At 43.0% G+C, this 15,956-nt stretch overlaps 2 protein-coding genes across 3 annotated transcripts in view; both read right to left on the bottom strand.

Annotated features, from left to right (window-relative positions):
* Positions 1-1,576, bottom strand: part of KLHDC8B (kelch domain containing 8B) — an 80,932-nt gene extending 79,356 nt beyond the window's left edge. For both annotated transcript variants that reach the window (XM_033926127.1, XM_033926126.1), the window contains exon 1: positions 1,390-1,576. The gene's annotated coding sequence lies outside the window, so the exon portion shown is untranslated. The remainder of the gene's footprint in view (positions 1-1,389) is intronic.
* Positions 1,577-4,272: 2,696 nt separating this feature from the next.
* On the bottom strand, positions 4,273-13,878 carry LOC117351195. The gene is made up of 5 exons (XM_033926125.1): positions 12,551-13,878; positions 9,969-10,348; positions 8,470-8,630; positions 7,460-7,592; positions 4,273-6,334 (listed from the first exon to the last, which is right to left on the bottom strand). The coding sequence occupies exons 1-5, from the start codon at positions 12,834-12,836 to the stop codon at positions 6,155-6,157; spliced, it is 1,140 nt and encodes a 379-aa protein (XP_033782016.1). The 5' UTR covers positions 12,837-13,878; the 3' UTR covers positions 4,273-6,154.
* Positions 13,879-15,956: the final 2,078 nt, after the last annotated feature.

The raw sequence follows: 15,956 nt of genomic DNA, 5'->3' as shown, positions 1-15,956 counted from the left end.
TTCATATATCTTAACTGCAAAGTTCTATAATGGTCTATATGGCCATCAATACTACAGGTCCCCTGCATACCTGCCAAACCGTGTGAACTTTGCCTAGGTCTTTGAGATACTACAGACAGTGGAGCTGCCAGACAGCTCCACTGCCAGTCCAATTCTATCATCACATCCTGATCTAAATGGCTACCATTACTACGTGAGGCTCCTAGGTGTCTTGGGGAGCCTGGGGCAACAGACTCAGCTACATGAGCACCTTTGCTTTCACTAGAGAACTGTTATAACCAGGACAGTTGCAAGAAAATTTGACACCCCAGGTTAAATCTAGGTTAAGGCATTAGGCTGTTTTTTGTTTGTTTGTGTTTTTAAATTATTTTGGCCACGCTGCAAAATTCCTCCACATATCTGTGAACAACTAGGCCCCAAATCCGATTTCTAACTCTAGAGTTGCCTATGCAGTATGTGTGATGTCTTTCGTGATGACATGGCCATTAGGCGCTATTTGGATCCAGAGGATATGAGTTCATAGCAAAAACAAAATGGTCTGTGATCTGCACCTTTAATGCAGGGTCCTGAAAGCAGCTTTATCCATTCTCTGACCTCCCTGGCAAGGACCCATCCCACATTCTCTGATCTTGTTCTCCCTTTCTCTATAATGTCAGAACTTTTTCATCTTTCTGTAATCCATGTGTTTTCTTTCAGCTTAGAGACAGCTTATCCTGTGTGAGCTCCAGAGCAAGTCCATTCACTATCCCCAGATACTCTGGTTCTGAATTCTGATTAGAAGTCTACCTATGCATTTTATTCATCAACAATATATATTAATGAGCAAGACATATACTCTTCAGGCACAAATATCAGTGCTCCTAAGATTTTTAAACTTAGCTTTCATTCTTCAAGCATGAAAGAAAGATAAGATAGTCCAAATTAGAGCATTATAGATTTCCTGCAAGATCAGGCACTCTTATGAAGACAAATACAGCTTTGAAAACAATCGAATGTAAATCCTTTCTCTCTGACAAAAGCTTTTCTGTCCAGCTCCCCAGCAGCCAAGTTTCAGCATGTGTTCTAAACTGGAGCAGAAACATAAACTCAAGGTTGCCACCCATACCGTAGCTGCTTCTTTCTATTCGGTGCATTTCCAGAGTATAAAGACACTCCTATTTTAAAGCACCTATCTTGCTATTAGACTAGATTTTGAATTAATGGCGTAATAGCCCACTAGCAAATATACCGTTTGGAAAATCAGACTTTCCCCTCTTCTGATCTATAGACCTGACTTCTCTTGTGCTTAGGTAGCACCAACCAGTGAAAATAAGGAGCACTGGAAATTCACGCCCATCTTTTCCTCACTCCCGTATCCCCAACGTCCCAGAACAGTGCTAGAAGACTCACCTCCAAGGTTAGTCTTTCCTGCTTTCCAAAAGGGCCCGAGATTCCTCTGCACCCCTTTCTCAAAGAGTCTGGAGCACAAGCGATCTCCCTCGTGCTCATTTGGATTCCCAAGTTTACGGATACAGGTTTCGAAGAGTGATGAGCACACAAGAGCTTCTAAAATGCTCTGCCTCCTCCTTGCCTGGATGGTAACTGGTACAGCTCTGGTTCCCTCCTGCTCCCACCCCTCTCTTCACCTTCCTGCTTTCTGGCTGGCTCAGGCTCGGAATGAGACGGGGGAGGGGGAGAGCCCCCCTTGGATTAACCCTTCACGTTCCTACACCTTCCATTTGATTAATAGAAGCAGCAGCATCCATGCAGTCTTTCCAGTGTACCCTCAGACCGTTCTTTTGAGTAGAATACCAGTTGTTTTCTGATACTAGTAGGGGATTCTGAATTCTCTTTACTGTTACACTTTACAGCTACGATTTCATAGCTTCTAATCTAGCAGAATTTCTGGATCCAATCGTAGTAATACTATGGAAAAGCTGAGTGGGATTTTTGTTTTCTTTCAGAGCTTACCCAAATACTTAAAGAAGTCTCCTTTCTTACCCACCACAGGGAAGAACTATCATCTTTCTAATGCACACATTTTATCAGCTGAAGGCTGGTAGATTGCCCCTGGGGTTGATAATACGGCATGGCTGCTTAGGACGGGGAATGCAGTGAGTAAATTAGTGCCTTTTCATTGTATATGCACTCATTAAAAATCACTTAAAAGCTGTATTAGAACAGTCATGATCCACATTTTTTTTTCATTTAAATTACTTTATTCATCACTGGGACAAAAAGTTGCATCTGTTGAAACATCTGTCTGTACTAGAGACACAAAGGAGTGTGAATTCAGATCCACACTTAAAATACTGGAGATAATTCTTTATAAAATCAAAAATAGCTTTGAACACTGATTTTCCTTACCAAGTATCACTTGCTTTTTCAGTGAATGTGCAAACACTGTCAAAACATACATTTCCTGACATATGGTAGCATGGTACATGTTTCTCTGTGATAATGATAGGTCTGCTTCCATGTGAATACATAGACAGTAAAACCTTGGATTGCAAGTAACTTGGTTTGCAAGTGTTTTGCAAGACCAGTAAAACAAATTGCGCATAATCAGGTCATTAGCAAAGATATTGGAACCATCAGCACTCAATATACTTATCCACTCTTTGGTTATTTTGAAACTCGACTACTGCAATTCTTTGCTAAAAGGCTTTACCCCAAAACAAATAAGAAGATTCCAACTTATCCAAAACACGGCAATAAAAATCATAACAAATTCAAAAAAGTACGACCATGTAACACCTCTCTTAAAAAAATGCCAATGGCTACCTATACCTCATTGTATTACCTATAAAATAGCATTACTTTCATTTCAGATCCACCAATCTAATCTGCCTACCTTTTTGGACAGGTTACTTATCCCAATCCAGAACTCTGCGGTCCTATGACCAAAACCTTTTTTCAGTACCATCTCTTAAAATTATCGGCACGTGACGAACAGAAATATTCTTGATAGTTGCGCCTCAATTATGGAATTCTTTGCCAGGATATATTAGAGGAAAATCTGCTCTAGATAAGTTTAAAAGTTTTTTGAAAACATTTCTTTTTAAAGATGCCTTCGGAAATTAGAATTCGTCAATCAAACTTATTTTTATAGGCCTTTTTTTAATTAAACAAATATGCTTCTGCTTTTATCCCCTCCACATTGTTTGACCCTTCATTGTTATATTTGTCAAAAATTTTGGAGTTTCACCTCGTTTCCCCATTGTTTTCTGTAAGTCTGTCTATTTTTTTGTTAATATATGTGTGAAATGTTCTTATTACCCCTTTTTATACTTATAATTCGCTTTGAAACTATGTTATAAGCATTTGCATCAAACTGTAATAAACATGAAACATAATGGTTACTGCGGACGGGCAGTCTAGATGGGCCATTTGGCCTTTATCTGCCATCGTGTTTCTAATAAAATATGAGGGTGGTCTGAAACGGTGGCAAGACAAAAGCACGTGGACAATTGCGCGAAGACAATTGAGCACAAGTGAGCGTAACCACAATTGTGCGCAAGACAAGAGCAAATTAAACAATGAACTGTATACTTGGTCCAATGAGTTTCCAGTTTTTTTGTAAGCTATTTTTCCTATGATATGAAAAAAATCTAGAAACCCGTTGCAAGTGTATAGCCCTCAGAGGAGACTATGTTAACTTGCTTTATTATCCAACTTTTCAAACCACCCTTGTATTTCATTCTTATGTAATTCAGAATTCGTTAAAAAAACAAACTTCTTTTGCCTTTATTAAACTGCAGATTAAGATATTAAAATCAGGTGGCAATGAGCAATGTAAAGAACATGGGGAATGAATGTTTCACAGACAGACCGAGTAGGTGCTTTGAATGCAATAAAACCAGGGCAAGAAAGTCACATTGAAGCATCTCCAGAAGACTCATTTAATTTCTTTGTTACAAATTCCAGCTGCTGTTATCCAATATGTTTAATATTGTGGCGCCCTCTACTGTATCCTTGAAACTCTTTACCGCAGGTCCTTCTCCTTTTTCTCCAGTCACATCCAGGATGGGTTCCTTGGGCAGCACTGGGATGACATCATAAACATTTTAAAAAACTTGTAGGCTGGTGCAAGATCAAAGTGCCAACCTGTACGTTTTGAAAATGTGTGCATTATCATTCATTCCTTGAAAGTGTGCTGCTAGAAACTAGAGGTTGGGAGGTCCCGCCACCCAAATTTTAACACTTTAGGCAACAACCCAGTTCACCTAATGGAAAAAAGGGCCCTAGGATACAGTTGATAGGTAAGAAGAAAAAGCAGACATTAGGAAAGTGTCAGGTGATTGCTCTTTTATTCAAACAAGACCATAAAATGTGCCATGTTGGGTCAGACCAATAGTCCATCAAAGCAGTGATAGAGCCAGGGCTCCCCCCCCCCACACACTCCTATAGCCACCAACCCATGCTCATGGCAGGAAGAAATTCTAGTGCAAAACTCCATTCATGTAGGTTACCTCCAGAAAAGATCCTAATTTAATACAGCCTGGGTTGCTGGCATTTAGTCGTGGTATGGCTGTACAATTTGCTAAGAAAATCAGACAAGAATAAATTGAACAGTTTACGAAAGAATATAGGTGGAGGAAGCAGAGAAGGTGGTAGACTCTCAGTGATGCAGGAACCGTCAAATGCAGGACAGGAACTTCTCTCGTGCGCTATTTTAACTGTCCACTAACAAAACAATTTTGGACTAAGGTCTGTCTGCCTTATATCCATAAAATATTGTAAACGATGGACGGCTACAACTTAAGAAGTAATGGTGTTAAAATCTGCACTTCTTTAAGAACAATTAAGAAAAGAACATGTCAACATTTTACTAACAATTCTGAAAAGAAATCTGCCACTTCATCCTCTTTTGTATTTTAAAATATGAATGGGGCTGTGCATCAAACAGAGTGGGTTGATGGCTTCAGATCCAGAGCCCAGTGAACAAGTGCGTTACAGGAATGACAACTTAGTACGAAGACTGATTGAAAAGTAATGAGACAGCCTTTGTTTTCCATGCCAAGAAGTAGATGTGGCAACGCTGTGCTGGTTCTTGTGAAGCTCATACATTGATGTATCTGAACCTGCAGCTGAACTGCCATAGTTGTCATTGTTGGGTCACATCGAGAGGAAGAACTCCGTATGTTTCACCATGGCAGATGAGGAATACATGTCTATGAGAGTACGCCAGAAGTGGGTGATTGCATTTAGTGTTAAACTTGGAAAGAGCAGTAATGAAACTCTTGAAATGTTATGGCAAACACAGCGGTGAAGCAATTAACCGTGCTGCAGTATTTCAGTGGTGGAAGCAATTCAAAGAGGGTGACTCGCAAGTGACTGACAAAGCGCGTTCTGGGAGGCCATCCACCATGGTTAGAGATGTCAGCATTGCCAAATCTGCAAAGACATTGCAAAATGACAGAAGGCTAACCTTACGCAAACTTTCAGATTCACTTGGCATCTCATTTGAAAGGGTTCAACATATTGTGACAGAGGAAACTGAAAATGTGTCACATGTGCACCAGGTGGGTCCCCAGAAATCTCACAGAAGAGCAGATGCAATGGCAAGTTGAAGTGTGCAAGAATACCGTTCGAATGTCGGAGAGGATTCCTGATTTCCTGGCATCGATTATGATGTGTGATGAATCATGGATTCATCATTATGACCAGGTAAAGTTATGCTTCTGCTGTTCTTTCATGAACACAGTATGATCCTACAGCACTGGGTTCCTCGTGGACAGACAGTTAATTGTGGCTACTACGCAAATGTCCTAAAAACCCATTTGCATGGAGCCATGAGGAAGACAAGACCACATCTGCTGAAGAAACAGTGGTTTTTGCTCCAAGACAATGCCAGGCCGCATGTTGCTTCTGGTGCATTGCCAGCACTGACTGAAATTAATAGGACATTACTTTCCAATCGGCCCTCGCATGTTCTCTGATCTTGTCTTCACAGCCTGCTAGGATCTGATGTTTCATTGTTTGCAAATTTATTTTTCTTCATGTTTCTCTTTGGTGAAAGTTGAAAAATTAAAAGGAAATACTAGTGAGTAGCCAAAGAACATGTTATGTGGCTCTTAATGGATCTGCTTTTCGCTCTTTGGGCCCCAGGCCAGAGGCTATTTCATTTGGGTAGATACATGGAACACTGGAAGCCTTGTTCTTAGGGGTGGGATCACTCTGTCTGAGAATTAGCGATGTAATGGTCATATTTTTCCTCACAGTCTTTCACACACTCTAGAAAATAGTTTTTCTCTGCAATGGCCCTCAGGAGGTCAGTCTGGACTAGGCAAATGCTGTACAATTCTGAGGCTGAAGCAGTGCGAACGTGGCCATCCAGTCTCTTCAGAAACACCTACAGCAAATCAACAAAGAAGATGTCTGCTTTTGAACGGGAAGGCAAAGAATAGTATTAAAATATTTATGTCCTGCAAATCCAACAATGCTAAGAGGGTTCCAAAGTTACATACATAATCAAATAAAATATAAAAAAATGCAACACATACAAAACCAAATCATAAGAACATAAGAATTGCTGCTACTGGGTCAGACCAGTGGTCCATCGTGCCCAGCAGTCTGCTCAAGCGGCGGCCCTTAGGTCAAAGACCAGTGCCCTATTTGAATCTAGCCTTACCTGTGTTCAGCAGGAACTTATCCAACCTTTTCCTGAAACCCTGTAGGGTGCTTTCCCCTATAACAGCCTCTGGAAGAGCATTCCAGATTTCTACCACTCTGGGTGAAGAAGAACTTCCTTACGTTTGTACGTAGTCTATCCTCTTTTAACTTTAGAGAGTGCCCTCTCGTTCTCTCCACCATGGAGAGGGTGAACAATCTCTCTTTCTCTACTAAGTCAATTCACCAAACAAAGCCTAAAAAACCCCCACACATAGTAACAACAAATTTTAAACATCATAAAACTACATACAACTTAAAAAAAAAAACCAGCAAAAAACTACATACAACTTAAAAAAAAAAAAAAGGTATTCAGTAAGACCCATCTCAAACAGATTTATAACCTCATAAATTGACGCGCAAATAAGGCTATTTTCAAACCTTTCCTGAACCGAATCAAAGCAGGCGTCCTGCCTTAGCTGTTAACTGTTCCTATTAATACGTTCTCTATCAATAAAGCACCTTTTGCCTCTTACAAATCAACTTATTCAGAGTGATAATAATGTTTTCACAAACAGAAATTAAAGAGACAGATAACATATGGGTCCTTTTACTAAGGCGGGCTAGCTAGACGCTAATGGGTCCATAGGATATAATGGACGCGTTAGCATTTAGCGCGCCTTAGTGAAAGGACCCCCTCATTTCAATCCGTACGGACTCGAAAGCCCTTTTTCCTTCTCATCATCTTTTAGAGGACACCGCAACGCAGGGTCTTATTTTAGGCTTGGTGAGGTATAAGCAATGGCTTTAGGAAATCTAGGCTGAACACTGTGGGCAAAATACAGTTAACAAATTAGACTTCCGCTACCTGAGGAAAGACGATGTTATAATCGTCGTCCGCACGAATGTTATCATCTATGAAGATGTGTTGCACACTGAAGTCGTCTGGGTCGATCCAAAACGGCTTCCCTCCCTCGCTCGTGAACTGATGCCGAGCCCACCTGTAACATGAGCAATGGCAATGATTTAGCCAATCTCAATGACATGTCATAATTATTTTTTAAAAACTTAAAAACTCTCATGCTGGTTTTCTACGAGAGTTTTATTACTTGCTGTTATTTTATTAGAGATTACTTAGCTTGTATTCTTTTTGTTATGTGTTTATTTGTGACCTGCATAGAATTACTGGACATGCGGGATATAGATTTTTTTTTTTAAATAAATAAATACTACGTCCAAGTACTACAAAATAAAAAGGCAAAACAAAGAAAAATAGGTCTGCAGTGAAGGGAGAACAAAAAGAAACTGCAGAAAGGAATGTACAAGATAAAGGAACGTTTATTAAAAATCACTAAAGACTTGTCTTCCAAAGAATGGCTCTCATACACACGGAGATTGGACCCAACATGGTCTGTGTTTTGGAGAAACACCCCTTCCTGAGGGGTCCAAGTTGTGCTGTGCTACACTATTGGAGAACCATATGGAGTACAGGGTGTTGAATAAAATCCTGAAAATTCGTGGATTGCAGGAAATACTAATGTAAAACTGCAATCCACAAATTTTCAGGATTTTATACAACATCCCTGTACTCCACTGGGATAAACTGGGAACGCAATGCCTATAAATAAAATTGCAGCATGCGGACTTTTTGTGTGATTGAACGGCTATGCACTTTTATAAAAGGCTTGTTTTTTTGCGTATAAAACTTGCTTTACATTTGCAAAAATGTTTATAAAATGACCTTCTCTGTCTGCAAATGAACGATGATTCAAATGTGTGAATTTGAAAAAAAACCTAAATAAACTCCCAACTCTCTTGTCCCTCCAAGGAGCAGGAGAGAGCAACCCAGTCACTGAACAAGTTCCTTCCGGTTCTCACCAGTCAAAGTGGTCTTGGAAGCCCCCAATACCCTCCAAGGAGCCAAAGTAATTGTAAATATTTCTTGCATCTGGTTTTGTAGACACTCGCTCAGAGCCCCGACTCAGCAATACCTCTCGCTTACTGCAGCGTATTCGGCCTGGATTGTGGTCTACAGGCAGCTGGGAAAAAAGAGTGAAGGAGACAGAGACAAGAACACAGAAAATGTTTATAATTTACTGAAGTGTAAACTTAGATAGCAAATCTAGAATTGAGAGATGCTGCGTATAAAGGCATCTGAGTACCCAGGTTCCGTTATAGATCACTAGTGTAACCCAGCATCGGCACAACTGCACTTACACTGTGGGCACCAAGTGCAACAAGGGCCTGTATAACTTTCAGAATTCTGTTGATATGTGCGTAACTGGGAGCTCTCCACCCACATCCCTCACATTTATGCCCCTCTTTCATTTGCACACTACAGCTTTTACACACGCCCTTACAGAATAGTGTTTAAGGCACTTACATGGGTTAAGTGATGTGTTTCTCTGCGCTTGGGCACGCATAGTTCTAGAACTGCCCTTCTAATATTTTCTTAAAACAGACATCACTGTGATTTCCCCTAGTATCACCACCCCTTTGCCCTCTTGTATCTTAAACCCACATACCTTTTCTGTCACTCCCATAACAACCTGATTAAACCATCCTACTAATAAACTATGCCTCCTTGGACACTACTACTACTAATTATTTCTATAGCACTACCAGACGAACGCAGCGCTGTAAAGAGTCACAAAGAAGAAAGTCCCTGCTCGAAAGAGCTAACAATCTACACAGACAAGACAGACAGGATGTCATGGATACAGTTAAGGGGAACGGTTAATCTGCTGGCTGGGTTAATGGGCAGTGAGGAGTAGGGTTATGAACTGAAGGCTATATCAGAGAGGTGGGTTTTCAGTCTGTTTTTAAACAAGGGAAGGGAAGGGGCTTGGCGGACAAACTCGGGTAATTTATTCCAGGCAGCTAGATGAAATGAACAAAGTCTGGAATTGGCAGTGGAGAAGGGTACAGCTAAGAGCAGCTTATCTGAGGAACGTGTAAAGCGTTATCTGGGAGGTGTATAAGAAGAGATATTGAGGGGCAGCAGAATGAACACACTTGTAGGTCAGCAATAGGAGCTTGAACTGTATGCAAAGGCAACTAGAGAGCTGAAGTGATTTAAGGAAAGGGGCGACGAGTATAGTGAGGTTGGTAGAAGATGAGTCGTGCACAGATTGCAAGGGGGGGAGAGGCGGCACTGCCAAGTGATCCCAACAGAGTTCCTATGAGCGAACAGCGCAGAACATTCAGCACGCCGGCTGGCACTAAAAAATGCTTCCGTGGTTTTGTAAAAAAAAAAAAAAAAGGGGGGGGGGAGATAGTTTTGGACTCCTCCTGCTGATAACTCTAGAGACTTTCACTTTTTGGATTCCTCATTTGACAAATGCTCTCAGATGCCTACCAACAATGCACATACTCACCGTTATAAGATGAGGAAAATGGGGGTGTCGTCCTTCCAAAGCACACCGGACGGCATGAAGAACTTGTGGAAGATCAGTCCCGAACGTTCGTAACACCACAGCAAAGTGTCTTGCCTCCAGGTGCAGCCTCTCTAGGAGATGGAAAAATGATGGAAGGATCCAATGGTACGCTTTTCCATCTTCTCCTGTAGTGGCGAACACCTCGTCTGCTTCACCACTCCACTCCAGCAGCTTCAGGTGGTCGGTGAAAATGCCCTTGAAATGCTGTCCTAGTGCTGTGTCGGTAAAATCAGTTTCACGACCAAACTGTGAGTAATAATTAACCGCATTCTGGCAGGGTGGCAAGAGCGAAAGGGAATCCGTCAGCCACTGCCATTCACCTGAAACATCAAAAACCATACATTCAGGCAACTTCTCAATCTCACAATATGTTTATTAGGATTTTATATACCGCCTATCAAGGTTATCTAAGCGGTTTTTACAATCAGGTACTCACACTGACACTGTGGTGTAAACAAAATAAACAAACAAAAAAGACTTCCTCTTTCTGTTAAATCCTAGCTCACATTTGCGGTCTAACACCAGTTCTGGCAGGATACACGTTTCAAATCTGACATATTATAATCACAAAACAGAAAATAAAATTATTTTTTCTATATTTTGTTATCTGGTCATTATTCAAATCTTGTTGGCCCCAGGCTCTGGTTGTCTTCTGATAACTTGCTTGACAGGGTCTCCTTCTTTCTTCTTGCTAACCATCCATCTTCCATCTCTGTCCTCCCCTTCCGTTTCCCTTCCCTCCTCCAGAGATCTGACATCTTTCCTTTTTTTCGTCTCCATCCACAGTTCCACCTTTTCTCAACTACCCTTTCATCCAGCATCTCTCCCTCCTTCCCCGCCACCCCAGGGTCCACCATCTCTCCCTTTCTTTTCCCAACTACCCTTCTATCCAGTATCTCTATCCCCCCTCCACACCATAACCTTGTGTCCAACTTATCTCCCTTTCTGTCCTTCCCTCCCTATATCCCATTGTCCACCATCTTTCTCCCTCTCCTGTTTTTAGACCCATTATTTCTTTCCCCCCAAAGTCCGGCATATGCACGTCTCTTTTAACCCCCCCTTCCCTCTGTGTACTTCTACACCAGGGTCCTCCTCCACTGAAGGCCTTCCTGTCCCCTCTGAAGGCCTGTCCCCCCCTTTGAAGACCTGCACACCCCTCCCCGGAAGGCCTGCGTGTTCCCCCTGGCCTCCCGCGCATCATTTACCTAATATGAGCAGCCTGCAGAGAAGATCACGGTGCTAGCGATCTTTGCAAACTGCCATAGGTCTTCGGAGCTGTTTCCTCTGCTGCGATCCTGCCTCTGATGTCAAAGGAGAGGCGGGACTGATGCAGAGAAAACAGTTCTGAAGACCTATGGCAGTTTGAAAAGATCGCTAGCACCGTGATCTTCTCTGCAGGCTGCTCATATTAGGTAAATGGTGCGTGGGAGGCCAGGGGGGAAGCCAGACACCAGCGGAAGGAAAGAGGGGAAGCCGGACACCAGCGGGAGGCCAGAGGGGAAGCCGGACACCAGCACTTCCCGACTGACCCTCCCCCTCTAAAGCATGTGCGGCAGTGGCCGGCCAGTAAGAGCAGCGCTGCCACTCCTGCTTTATGAGGCGAGGGGGGAGGATCAGTTAACGAATCAGGAGGCTGATTTTTTTTTTGTTTTAAATCAATTTGAATCGAGTGAACCGATTCAAATCATGAATCAGGCAGCACTTGTATTTAGGTGCTAACACACTGGCTCTGTCTGACGCCTAACATTTAAGCACGTATTTAAGCTGTCACGCTAGTATCCTGTAAAAAAAAAAGTAGGTGCCTACCTTCCTTTACAGAATAGATTCCAATCAGGTGCCCAGTTAAAGAATTGCCCTTCATGTGTCTTAGTTATTTTTTGCTCTCTGATAATACTTTTGATGGGGAAGGAGTGCAGGGAATGGATATTTCCTGCCTTATAGGTGGTGAAGGGTACTGAATCCAGGGGGATACAGCCCTTCCTGGGGTCAGAATTGTAGGATCCTGACAGATCCTGCTGGATCTTGGACATCCTTCAAGATCCTGGTAGGTCCTGTGCTTTTGATAGGGAAGGAGTGCAGGGAATGAATGTTTCCTGCCTTATAGGTGGTGAAGGATGCTGAATCCAGGGGGATACAACCCTTTCTGGAACATATTAATTGCATTTTATGCTTCTTTCAGTCCCCCACAATCACTCCCTGCAGCAGCTTCCACTATCTTGCCCATTTAGGTCTGTTAACTTGCACCAACTGTTTTGACTCATTTTCTGTCATTCTGCAGAAGTCCCCTTCTCTGCCAATCCCACCCACATAAGAAAAGTACTGCATCATAGGAGGCGGGACTTTACAGAGACGGTGAAAGAGCATGGGGATTCCCTACTGAAAGACAGCCTGCTGCTGTCATAAAAGAGCATTCCATTCTTAAGATAGACTGCCCTAGATCACGAGAATCCTGGTTTTACCCAGACCCTTAGAAAAACCCTCTTCACTCAGTTTAGTTCTTTTTACCAGATTTAACATCTTACCTGTTTTATTTATCTTTCCCCAAGCAACAGTGCTGAGATAAGCGTTTAAAGCTGACCTAGGACCTTGGTTTGTGACTGCATCGGACACAAGAATGGTGTTGTTTAGATCCAGGTGTAAAATTAACTTCCTTTTTGCAGTTTGTAGAGCCTTTCCAGGTCCCGGCTGGAGTAAGTCAATGCTGTTTAGTTCCTGATCACTATCACCTTGCTCAGCATTTATATGGGTTTTTTTCTTCTTTTTCAACTTGCTTGCAGAATCTTCCTTGTATTTCTCTTTCTTCTCCATTTGTCCACTAATTGCAGAGTAGTTCTTTATATCTTGTCTAAGGTGGCTGTAATGCCTTTGTTTCTACTTTACAGAACTGTACCTTCTAGTTTCAGGAGTGCCTAGGGCACAGGATTCTATATGGACTTTTATGTCATTAACCACACTGCACTTAAAGAAATTAGGCATTTAGACCATTACTGCTGTGCTGCACCACTGACACGTTTTAAACAAATGTTTTATATCTCCAGTTGCAAAACCACAGAAAGGCCTATGGCATTTGAGAGAACAGGAAAAAGAGGCTGTTGAATTATAGCACTAAGTTAAACATTAAACAGTTTTCTTCTTTTTAATAATGCTTTGCTAAATCATAGATGAGTTCTTGGTGTACAAACCTGTGGCTCGCAGTATGTTATCAAGTGTGTGTGGAGGGCGTGAACTCCAGTATTTTTCCTCAGGGGTACTAAACTGATTTAGAGATCTAGCTTAGCAAGCAAATAGATTAGCATTTTTAAGTATTGAACAACTGAAACTATTACTTTTTAAGAGCATGAATTTTTAAAAATGCTTTCAGAAAATATTGTTGCTACTAAATTCTGGAGCAAATGGGCTTAAAGCAGAACCAGATCTTTCAAGCTCTACCTTCTAGTACCAACTTTCTCTAACTAAGCTACCCCAAAAATATCTATCCTTTTTGTCTCTGGGATCATCTGATTTGCAAACCCAAAAAAGGGAACTAGAGGGCACTGGATAGACTATTTCTGCCTTCTGGCATTGCGGTCTGTGAGTTTACAGCTCTAAATCCGCTGTTTAATTGTAGGTAATTGAAAATATATTCATCTATTCTATACAATCCGTAGCCGTAGTTTTCAAAGCCAATAAAATATACACGAGGAGGGCGAGTTCTGGGCTGCTGCTCTGCTCTGCTCTGCTCTCCGCTCGTGCCGGCACGAGACTACAGCTCCCAGGTCACGTGCACTTCCGACACAACGCACGCGGCTGCCCTCCCAACGTCTCGCACCCGGAGACCTGTCCTCTTCCCCCTCCCCCTCCTCCCGTCAAATTCATACATGAAAGCCGCCCACCGCCAATCCCGCAACGTTCCCCGTTCCCCCCGCCTCGTCGGAAACAGGAAGTTGCGTCAGAAAAAGGCGGGACTCCGAAGGGCGGGAAGCTCGGTTGTGAGCGGGTTCCAAAGCCGAGTCGGAAGGGATGGAAGCGGCTCCGGCGGGACTCCCGTGGGCGCGCAGGAGCTTGTCCGTGGCCAACTAGCCGCCCAGAGCCCTCCAGGGCGCGCGAGGACCGCCTCCTAGGGCCCCGTCCTGAATTCAGCGCAGCCGCACTTGCTCTCTGACGCGGCTGAGGCTCGCGGACCAGCAACGGTCGAAGTCACGTGATCTAGGTGGCGGCACGTGGCGGTCGCTCTGGTTTCCTGCAGGAGTAATTGCACAATTCAAACTCCTCTTAGGGACTGATATTAAAGTGTACTGGCTCTGCAACTCCTCAGTATCTCTCCTTTCTTATTACTCCCCATACTACAAGTCCCCCCCTGTTGTACCCTTCTCATACCGGTGGGGGTGGGGAGATGACCAGCACCTCCTGCCAGGTTGGTGCCACCCCCCACCCCATCTCTTTAAATCTTCTCCATTGTGAGCAACTTTTCCTGCCTGCTGCTTGCACGGACCTGGCTCCCCTCTGAAGTCACTTCCTGGCCGCAGGGCCATGAAGTAACATGAGGGAAAGCCAACAGCACAACCAGCAAGCCAGAGTGTAGCAGGAGGAACGGAGAGGAAGACGCAGGGTTGTATCTCCTACCCTCGTTATGCCACTGTTCAGCACTGCCAACTCCTGTCTCCGTCCCTTCTACCTTGCGCCACATGCCTGGAACAACCTGCCTGGCTCATTACTTCAGGCTCTGTCTCTGGCGGTACACTTCCCCCTCCCCATTCGCGGTTCCTGCACTCGCAGTTTCATATAATCACAATTTTTTTCTGGGGAGGGGGAAAATAAAAAAAACAGTTTTAATGTAAAAAAAAAAAAATCCATCTTTTTTTCCTCCCTGCCGCCTTCCCGGCCTTACCTGGTGGTCTACAGGGCTTTCGGGGCAGGAGCAATCTTCCTACGCTCCTGCCCCGTGCAGATCACCATGAGGAAATGGCTGCTGGGAGTTCCCGTAGTCTCTCGAGACTACGTTGGGAACTCCCTACAGCCATTTCTTCTTACTTCTTTCACTTACTTCTTTCGAGCTGAGGTGCAGGAAGCTCCCGCGATGACAGCGTCTGCTGGCTCTGTTCAAAATAAGTAACTGAAGCCAATGCTGGGTGGGGGTGGGGTGTCTTGTGTCGTTGCCGTTGCTGTAAAAAAAAAAAAAAGTTGAAAAACTGAGTCCTCTGTTTGCCCTCCTTCAGCAGGTCCCCCTAGGCATGTGCCTACTGGGCCTCTCCTTTAATCTGGCCCTGGTTACAAGTAAAATTTAACACGGTATAAACCAGCCTTCTTTTCTTTAATACTATTGCATTAATTTTTTTGCTTCCAAAAAGGTTTGAAGCTGCTCTGGCTCAACAAATACATATTTTATCTGACATTTACATGGATAGGATAACAAGAAATTTGCTCCCATTTTTACAGCTTCTTCCCTCATAACTAGAAACAACTTTCTGCGGTCCTGTGTTATTTTAGTAACATCTGGGAAAATTCTAATTTTTTGTCCCTTAAAAAGATTACGGGGAAATAGAAAAAAAGCCTTCATAATTAAATTCAGGTCCTGCTGAAAAACCAGTGAAATAACCAATGTTCCTCGGTATTCGATTTCCTCCTGAGAATTTTCTGATAAGATACACAGTTTGCATATAGTTTGTATACAGCACAGACAGCTGAAGAGCAGATCTTCAGAGCCCTATGCAAGTGTCCCCCTGATAGTCATAACAGTATGAACACAATATAGATAGCTGGAAAGCAGATTTTCATCAGTCTCATGCGACCATCACATATCTAGAAGTTGTAAGAATGTGATACACAAGTATGACAAATGAAATGATACATGTACAGAATGAATGGAATAGGTAGCTGAAGGCAGTAGAGAGGGTGCTGCAGGGCAGGAATGAGGTGCATTTGCAGAGCTCTGTGTATGAAGGTGTTTGT

This window comes from Geotrypetes seraphini, chromosome 17 (assembly GCF_902459505.1).
Source record: "Geotrypetes seraphini chromosome 17, aGeoSer1.1, whole genome shotgun sequence".
In the NCBI taxonomy this organism is placed as follows: domain Eukaryota; kingdom Metazoa; phylum Chordata; class Amphibia; order Gymnophiona; family Dermophiidae; genus Geotrypetes; species Geotrypetes seraphini.
Note: the sequence above shows the minus strand (reverse complement) of the source record. Positions and strands in the feature narration are given on the sequence as shown.

Excerpts from the sequence above, each read along its gene's own strand:
- LOC117351195 (XM_033926125.1), bottom strand. The coding sequence starts at position 12,836 with ATGGAGAAGAAAGAGAAATACAAGGAAGATTCTGCAAGCAAGTTGAAA. Across the intron at positions 10,349-12,550 it reads GGGAAAGATAAATAAAACAG|GTGAATGGCAGTGGCTGACG; the intron begins GTAAGATGTTAA and ends TTGATGTTTCAG. Across the intron at positions 7,593-8,469 it reads TTCCAAGACCACTTTGACTG|GTGGGCTCGGCATCAGTTCA; the intron begins GTGAGAACCGGA and ends CTCATGTTACAG.